The 9279-nt window shown below is 42.7% G+C and overlaps 2 protein-coding genes across 2 annotated transcripts; one reads left to right on the top strand and one right to left on the bottom strand. All coding sequences in view use genetic code 11, as the record gives it.

Moving 5' to 3' along the window:
- Positions 1-490: 490 nt before the first annotated feature.
- EGR_01164 (WW domain-binding protein) lies at positions 491-3936 on the bottom strand (the record flags this gene model as incomplete). The annotated part of the gene is made up of 9 exons (XM_024490413.1): positions 491-618; positions 693-968; positions 2145-2237; positions 2679-2709; positions 2954-3155; positions 3304-3454; positions 3492-3579; positions 3614-3711; positions 3747-3936. The coding sequence occupies 9 exons, from the start codon at positions 3934-3936 to the stop codon at positions 491-493; spliced, it is 1257 nt and encodes a 418-aa protein (XP_024355232.1).
- A 392-nt stretch (positions 3937-4328) lies between these two features.
- On the top strand, positions 4329-8928 carry EGR_01163 (Moesin/ezrin/radixin; the record flags this gene model as incomplete). Its single annotated transcript, XM_024490412.1, has 11 exons — positions 4329-4400; positions 5203-5238; positions 5277-5579; positions 5657-5805; positions 5922-6146; positions 6220-6316; positions 6384-6547; positions 6662-6896; positions 7769-7961; positions 8122-8148; positions 8669-8928. The coding sequence occupies 11 exons, from the start codon at positions 4329-4331 to the stop codon at positions 8926-8928; spliced, it is 1761 nt and encodes a 586-aa protein (XP_024355231.1).
- Between the last annotated feature and the right edge of the window lie 351 nt (positions 8929-9279).

The raw sequence follows: 9279 nt of genomic DNA, 5'->3' as shown, positions 1-9279 counted from the left end.
TTTCGACTTGGCCTTTGCACTAAGCCAGGTTGGCTGACCTCAGGACCTACCAGCAGCCAAATACCTCCTTTGTGCCGAATAGACGTATTCTGCCCGAGTATTTTCTTTTGTCCTCAGGGAAGTCTCAGAACGCTATACATATGTGACTTCGGCCCCGCAATTGCTTTACAAACCACCCTGTTCCACATTGATATTCCAATGAACCACATGGCACCTTGTCATTACAAAACCGCTGGCTTTGCTTCCTCGATCGCACGGTAGCCCTGAGTGATACCGTTGCAAAAATACCGCGCAGCCCCTACTTTGCGACCTAGACCATTCAACGTATGCACCACTGGTATCCTCGGGCACCGTGTCGAAGGCAGTCCGAAACCGTGAAAGGCTAGACACCGACCCGCTTACAGTGTCCCAACAAGGGGTACTTCTTGGGCGAGGCACTGGATTTCTCAAACACATTTGCTTATTTACACAAATAATAACTGTATATAAATTATAATAGTCCTTCCATTTCGCGCATAAACTCCTCGTACGCTGCATCCTTATTCGTAGCGTTGGCCTTCGAGGACACCGTTGATACAGGCACACCGAGCGACCCTCCAGGAACACTTCCCAGCCGCTCTGAAAGCAAACACTTATTAGGCATTCTACCGCCTAATTTCAACGCAAAATAATGCATAGGAAAAACGGCTTACGAGAAGCAGACAAACTACTCCCCAATCGAATTCCGGTGGAGTTTATGCCACCACCGACTTGAATGAGTCGACCCCGAGCGTCTTTCACCGTACGACGCACCTTCAGTGAGGTGGGCACAAAGCGCGTCGCGTCGCCAATCAAATTCTTTAGCTGCGGCTTCGCCTCGATCGTCGTTCCACTGCTGCCACCGACACCCGCATCGCCCGCAACCGACTCCAGATGATGTAGTGGCAAGGGATTCATCGCCGGCGGTGCCGACAGCACGGCACCACTCGCTGAACGAACGAGACAAAATACCATTCAAGAACATTTAGGGTATTCAAGTACCGAGGATGCAACAATTTGAAAGGAACCCCATAGGCAAATGCTAGCGATGCAGTTTCTACCTCACGAGAATAGCTCACGAAACCTTACGTTTAACTAAAAAACCATTCTTAATTAATTCACAGTATCTAATTGAGGGAACACTGGGTTTATAGTGTTAACTAATTGATTATTTTGAATGAAGTTGTGATGGAAAATTGAGCCAACAGTCATACGAGTCTTTTGCAGCATCAGAATAGAGATGGCCTACAATTTAAAACGTAAGAAGATAAAATGACTCTTCCCTTCTTTGGCCACGGACCACACCGCCCGTATTACAAAAGTGAAGCTGAAGCGGACTCGATATTTATCAGTTTGAATCTGGCAGTCTTGTGATTTGTGGAGGTTTTCGCAACGTTACTAGTCCAAGACCCTGCAATTTGGAGCATGTAGGCGATATGAGGAATCACTTCTTTTTGCTCATCAACCGCATCACCACGCCAGAACTTGTGGAAAAACAGATTAATGTGCATAAGATGTTCGAACCGCTCTGATATTTCGCCTCAGGTACTCGAGGGTTTTCGCATTACGATGAGATATATTCAAATTTTGAGAATCTTCTTTTGAAAGCACCCTTCGACAGTTTTAACAGCAACAGTTTGACTAATGATCACAAGCCATTCCGCTCTATCCATCGATTCTATTCATAACTAAGACTATGTTAAACCGTTTGAAGGAAAGTGGATTATTTCAATCGGGCAAATTGAGCGAACGAGTGCACCAAAAGGAATTTAGTACAACCGCGCTTACTTCTGCTGAACAAAGGAGAACCGCGACGAAACGATAGTGACTTGTAAGAATTAAACTATTTCTTCAGAACCACGATCCACCACAATGGGATCAGAATTGCAAACCTCGTATGAGCAATAGCATTCAGATGCCCCTTTCTCCCTCAATGCCCCTTAGAGTAAGGAAGTGAAGTATATCGAACCGTGGTTCTCACTGGAAAGGTAAATATGTAACCATTCAATCACAATTGTTCGAAAAGCCATAGTTAGACCCTAGCTCACACTGAGACACCAAGTAATCATAGGCTGCTAAGTTGGACGATATTATGAACTCACAATTGTGCATATTTATGCGCAAACCTGTAGCAGAGGCATAGCCGGGCGCTACAACACCCGGAAAACCGGGTACACCCGCACCCACTGGAGGCAGCGGTATTTGCGACGTCGGAAGACCTACAAGCAAGAAAAGAAGCCTATTCAACATAGTGAGTGTTGCTGATCAAGCTAACTTGAAAAGAGGCGCAAAGCTTATATGTTAGACACCAGGCCCACTGCGCACATTCTCATCGAATTGCCAGCAGAAGGCTTTCGTATCCTCAATGAACAGGTCTACTATAAAGTACAGCTAATCAAGAGCGCATTTTTATAAAATTAACAACAAAGTTTACGCATTTATAATGAGTACACACATTCAAATTCATCTTGCTTACAAGGCAAATAGACCTAATACATCAGTTTAATGCAAAAGAATAAATAAGCATGTGTCGTACTGACGTTTGCTTCCATAAATCCATTTACGAAACAGTGCATGGAGTGAAAACAAATTAATCAAAAATGTAGAATTTGACCATTAAGCATGATAATATGAATTGCGATGCCAAACAAGAAACTCACCAGGCAAAAATCCCGAAGCTTGAACATCATTCTAAAAATGTATTGAGGAGTAAATCATTATATCAATTTCGTGTTTCATTTTATGTAACCAATCAAAGTTGAACCGACACTAAACAATAAAAGGCCAATAAGTATTGACAAATCTTGAAAAGATCGATGGAGTAACAATTGATAATAAAAGGGCTTTTTGGAATAAAGGTCCGAAAAGAATCATAGAGAAAAAATAAGGGATCCAAAAAGAGAAAAGTGCAGTCGCCACTGATGTCAAAACGCACAAAAATTTCATCGATTGTGAGAATGAACGAGCACATAAAAGGTAAATCAACCTCGACAAATCGAATCCTTCGCTGCTTTGTAGGATCAGGTCTAATGTCGGTATCTTCCGACTCGCTGTCAGTCAAATCAGGAATGGGAAGGGATGGTGGTCCGGGGGGTTTTCGCCCAATCGGAACTGCTCCCGGTGGGGGTCCAGGTATACTGACAAAAAGTGTAGCAAAATGGGCAATTGCGAGGGCTGTACACGGAACAGTAAAGTTCGTGATACGTGAACAAATGTGGGTTTAGGAAAGGTATAACCTAATATACATCCAAAGCCCAGAAGTGGACTGATTCATAGTAGTCTAACCAGAGTGGCTTCTTTAGTATCCCCTTCGTGAATGACATAGATATCCCCATAGGCATTGGTATTTCCGAGGGAGGCAAACCGAGTTGCGATGGTGGAAGGTCTGGAAGAGGTATGTCACTTGCTTTTGTTCTCTCAGCGAGTTTGACCTGTTCTAAACAAAAAGCTAGTGAAATAAAGCGGACGTATACCATAGTAAAGCATCATGTCATGTCTACGCTTGTCATAATCCTTCCTAGCCCGAAGCAAATCTTTAGCGTACTCAGGATCCTCTTTTTTCTGGTGGGAAAATTTGAAAAGAGAACAGACGTACATACAAAGTAACGAGGTTATCAAAAGTTTCAAGAAGACGTTTGCGTTTCCCCTGTAATACACGTTCGTTCAGAGATGACTGGACATTTGGGTCGTACTCTAGGCATATGTGAGGTAAAAATAATGAGCAATACCTTGCTTATCATACATTGATGCTTCTTCAAGCAATTGTAAAGGATCTTTTGACTTGAGAACAGCATGGCGAACAGCAATTCTCTGCTTTTTATTTTTCTTAAGCTCTCTCTTGCGGGCCTCTTTCCTAGCTTGATCAGTGGGATTCATATACTTCCCACTTTTAGTTGTGTTAATTGATCTACGCCCCATTTCACAAAAAACCGGACACAGATTATCAAGACCAAATTAAAAACCGCACCAAGTCTTGAGAGGCACGCAAACAATACTGACCATTTAAAGCACAAAAAACCATTGGTACTCCATAGTACAACTAAAGCGAATTTGGATCGACTTCATTTCGTTTTGCTAACCTTTGAGTCACAAGTGAGGTTTTCAATATAACTGGAAACCAAGTTGTCTATAAGGAGGTATCAAACATATAAACAGACATTAATTTAAACGTATTAGTGCTTTTAAACGCCATATGCCAGAAATCTTTAAAGGACAAAAATGGAGATTCTCTTACTTTGAATATTAGAACCCTACATTTTCATATAAGTGAAAAATTAGTGTGTTTCTTATTTAAAAGCCATTAAGGTAACATGGAACTGCTTGCCTACTTCAATGTATCTGGCAATCTCTCAGAGCCTTTGATGATCATGGAAGATGATAAGGTCTATTAAAGCATAGTGTGCACATACGCATTGGTTTTCATAAAATTTATGGTATGCAAGCTTTTTGTTTACTTGTTTTGTGTTCTTTTCTAGGAAATTTATTGGTAAGTCGCAGTGAGAGAAACAACACTTGTTATTTATTTTTTTAGTAAATGTCTTTTGTTTTGGAGATAACATAGTTATACATATTTAAAATAAGTACCTAAAATATTAATAGTTATACATCGTACTGGTCTTTGTTTAAACTAACCCTCCACTAAATTAAACTTGTTTCTGGGGTACCTTTGAAAGCCCTCTCTCGCCTGTGGTGCGTTGCTTGCCCGTGGTTGGGCTCCCGTTGATTATAGTTTGTGCGTTGGTGCTTTATGTTTACCATCACATATTAGATGATGCTCCGCATAATCTACACATTCGTAGACCCCTCTAGCCATTTCATTTTCTACATACCTTCTCGTTTTACTGCTCTGCCTTCTCACTTGTTGCAGTATTCCGCACAACTTACCTGTGCTATTGCCTGGTCTGAGTTTTTCACTCCTCGTGAACAGTAGCCTCCTTGTTTGAGGACTTTTGTGGGATGGTTTTGCTTTGCGTATTTATCTAGTATAGCTGTCCCACATTATATAAGTGTGTCCAGATCCACTACCTTTATGCTTATTCTAAATTATTTCCTGGTTCTCAACGAATTCAGGTTATTACTAGCTTTGGGGTTGGTTAAAGTAGCCTTAGTTTTGGTTTGGATATTTCTATTTCTAGGCTACTCCTGCGTTGGCAGTATTCTCACCGCGTACATCTTATATTCTAGACTAAAACCATGTTGAAGAGGAGTAAGAATAAGACGGTAGGTGCTTGGCATATGATGTAATGTCTTTCTGTTAGAATAAGGTCAGGGTGACTACAGCTGAGTCACAGTTAGAGTTTGAGATGCAGAAGGGCTCTTTGGGCCAAGATCTCTTCGATCAAGTGGTCCGCACCATAGGTCTTCGTGAAGTCTGGTACTTCGGAATCCAGTACATCGACAAAGACGGCAATCCAACCTTTCTAAGATTGGATAAGAAAATTTCGAGTAACGATTTTGCACCTGGTTCTGAATACGACTTCAAGTTCATGGTCAAATTCTACCCCGAGAATGTCGAGGAGGAACTCATTCAAACTTGCACAATCACTCATTTCTACCTTCAGGTACTCCGTATTGATTAATTCTTTTTAGATTTATTTTTTGGTGAATTCCTAATTTGGTATACTTTATTATCTATCAGGTCAAGAGCGACATAATGTCTGGCAAAATCTACTGCCCAACTGACACTGCTGTCCTGCTGGCGTCGTATGCCTGTGTTGCCAAGTATGGTCCGTACGACCCACAGTCGTGCCCTAAGAGTTTGCCGATCGATCGACTGATTACCGGCAAGTAGGTCTTCTACATTGTTTTCATTTAAAATTCGATTCTTGATGTTAGGCGCTCTTGCCGCCTTTTTTTGGATGCATCCACTTCTGCATTTCCTCAGAAGACTTTTTTGCATGTAGGGAACAGTACGATCAAACCGACGAGCAATGGTACGAGCGGATCATAGCATACTACAAGGACCACCATGACATGTCTCGCGAAGATGCAATGGTTCAGTATCTACAAATTGCACAGGATCTGGAGATGTATGGTGTGGAGACCTTTAACATCAAGAATAAGAAGGGAACATCTCTCGTTCTTGGTGTTGATGCTCTCGGTTTGAGCATCTACGAACCTGGTAATTTGTAAGTTTACCTTACGATCTCATCTCAATTACTCATCTGTGAGGACTAAGTTTTATTTCTCCTTTTACCTCAGATTGGACCCTAAAATTGGTTTCCCCTGGTCGGAAATTCGAAATCTCTCTTTTCACGACAAGAAGTTCATCATCAAACCGGCAGACAAGTCCGCAAAGGTTTTTTTCCAGATGCTTGTTTGACTAAGTTTCACTAAGCTCTACCTAAACTTTCGTTTCACTGCAGGAATTTTTCTTCTTGGTGGAAAAATCCAAGATTAACAAGCGCATTTTGGCATTGTGTACTGGCAACCATGAGCTCTACATGCGTAGAAGAAAGTCAGACTCTATTGAGGTGCAACAGATGAAGATTCAGGCCAAGGAGGAACGTGAATTGAAGGAGGCTGAGAGGTAAGTCATCAGTATTCTCTTGTATCTTGCCTAAATTCTACTTCCTCAGGGCCGTATTCGATGTTTGATGACGTGTTTAGTGACTAAGTGAATGTGGTTGCGTTTTTTATTAAGACAACGCCTGAAGGAGGAACGATTGCAACGTATGGAGAATGAACAGAAACTGCGGGAGCTTCGTGCTCAAATGGTCGAAAAGGAGTCTGACTTAGCGGATATGAAGAATAAGGCGTCTGCCTATGAAAGTAAGATTGCAGAGCTGGAGATGCTGCTACAGCAGGAGCGACATGCGCGTGAGAGTCTTCAGAAGAGCCAAGACAAACTGGCGGAGATGAACAGAAAGCTGAAGGAGGTGCGTACGCGATGATTGACTAAAAATATTGGTGTGAATTTCTACCCCTCCCTGTACGCAGATTTACCTTGGAAGCCCATCTAACAAATGAACACCAAGCTAATTCGGCACATGATAATAATGTGGATTGAATTACTGATTGAACTGGATGTGATCCCATTGGGAGCCTTACTGGGCCTATTTTTATAATGATTTAGCCAGATTTTAGCAGAGCTCTGCCGCGAAAGTATCACTTTGTTTACTGAATTTCTACTTCATTTAGGTTTGACAATCGTTGGTTTGTAAACGTGGTATCTATTAATGCCTTTGGTGCCCTAACATGCTGATTTCCTGCATTAGCTGTTACCTGTACAACTCAGCCAGCTGTTTGCGGAGCGCTTCTGGGTTACTAATCTTGCCACCCGAAGAAAGTTCTCAGAATCCTACTAGCTCAATTTCATATCTTGCCTATTTGTAGCTTACAACTGGAAATCCTAGTCTTCCCATGATTGATATCAACTCAAACCGATATTTTTTGAGTGAATGTTGCAATAACGTTTTACTAAGGGCATATGTTTTGTCAAGATGCTCACGCATTGAGCTGTATCGAAATAATGAATAATGGAGTCTTGCTCAAAGAAATAAAACTGTCGAAGAAGTTCCCGTAAGCTCTTTTTTGGTATCGATTAGAGGTCTTTCCAGATCCTGAGTTGAGTAGACTAACCGCTTCGTTGTCTCCTCCACTTTTTGTGTTTGGCTAGCGGATATGCCTTCTGTCAGTTGGAAATCATATCGTGCGTGTGTACACACGTATGATGACGGTTCTGAGTTGGTGCTTCTTGCATCAATGAATCGGTATTACCTTGCGGATGTTACTGAACTTTCTCTTGTAGGAGACTGCGGCATCAGCCGAAGAGCGCAACCGTCTGATGGCCCAGCGTGACGAGGTGCAGCGCGAAGTTGAGGCTCAGAAGGTCGCCATGGCCAAGAAGGAGGCTGAAAAGGCTCAGGCTGAAGCTGAGCTTCGCAGAATGCGTGAGAAACACGATGCAAAGCACAAGTCCCAGGTCAATGGCAGTGGTGACGGTAAGTAGCGTGATGGTACTGGGCTTATTTTGCCGTTTGTCATGCACTGTCTAGTGCCATTGAAGTATTCGTGTGCGGAGATCGAGACATGGAATGAATTTTTGGAAGTGAAATTTTGTCCCCTGTTTTTAACACTTGCTCGTTTTTTTCTTCCGTTCAGCTGCTTCGCAGGATGATGAAAGTGAAGGTAAATGGTTTGTGTTTCTTATCCTAGCCTGTTTTTTGCTAAAACGAATACTTAGAACTCGGATTCTATGGATCGGGTTGTTCCCCATTCGTAGCAGCACCTATATCGCTACTTATTCTCGAGAATTCTTCATTAGTGCTACTTTTATGTGCAAGCATTGCTATTGGCATTTGTTCTGCATTCACTCGGATTCACATAACGTGTCCTTATCCAGACCACTGAGTTGTCGAATAATCTGTCAGTGCGCAAACATCAGCAACCACAGGTCACATAATGCAGTCGAATATACCTCTCTCGCCCTCTCTATGTGTGAATGAGTGTGTGGGGTTGTGTGCTAGTGTGTTATTTAGCTAATTCGGCAATCATTATGCGATCACACACACCTCATTGCCAAGCAACTTTGTGTGTACACGCCCTTCTAAAGATTCTCCACTATGACATAAGGCGCCATCCCCGATGATCTCATTTTTTACCGTGGGTTCGGTTTGATTTCCATGGGGCTTACTCTATTTCCCTTTAGCCAAGGAACTTGAGGTGATACCAAATGTGAGGCGGACGGAGGAATCGAGGGTGACGGCCGTCTCTAAGAACGAGACGCTCCAGACGAAGCTGGCCAACCTCAAAATGGAGTTGAGCTCGACACGCGATCAGTCGAAAATGCGCGACATTGATCGTCGTCATGAGTACAATGTGCGGGAGGGTAATGACAAGTACAAGACACTGCGCAACATTCGCAAGGGCAACACCATGTGTCGTGTTGAACAGTTTGAGTCGATGTAGAAATGTTACAGTTGTCTTCATTCCCCTCCTCTTTCTGCAATTTTGGACCCTCTATCACTACGGTTACTTCCTCAATCATGCTGCTACAGTGCTATCCAACATTCCATTTTTATTCTCGCGATGCACACCTGCCTTTTCATTCTGCCCCTTCTTATCTAACGTCCACTTTATTAAACTGCTATGCTACGCTACTCTACCTTTCTCGTTAAAGCATTTCCATTCCTAGCGAAAATAGCACATAGATACGGGTTCTTCGCGGTGTGCCACTAAGAGGTGCACTGGCTCTCATCACTTCGGGCATGTGAACTTGTGCTGCGTGGGGTTCGGTGGGAGTATTCCAACTGATACATC

Source organism: Echinococcus granulosus (assembly GCF_000524195.1).
Source record: "Echinococcus granulosus chromosome Unknown EG_S00004, whole genome shotgun sequence".
In the NCBI taxonomy this organism is placed as follows: Eukaryota; Metazoa; Platyhelminthes; class Cestoda; order Cyclophyllidea; family Taeniidae; genus Echinococcus; species Echinococcus granulosus.
The sequence above is the reverse complement of the archived record's forward strand: the minus strand, read 5'-3'. Positions and strand labels throughout refer to the sequence as shown.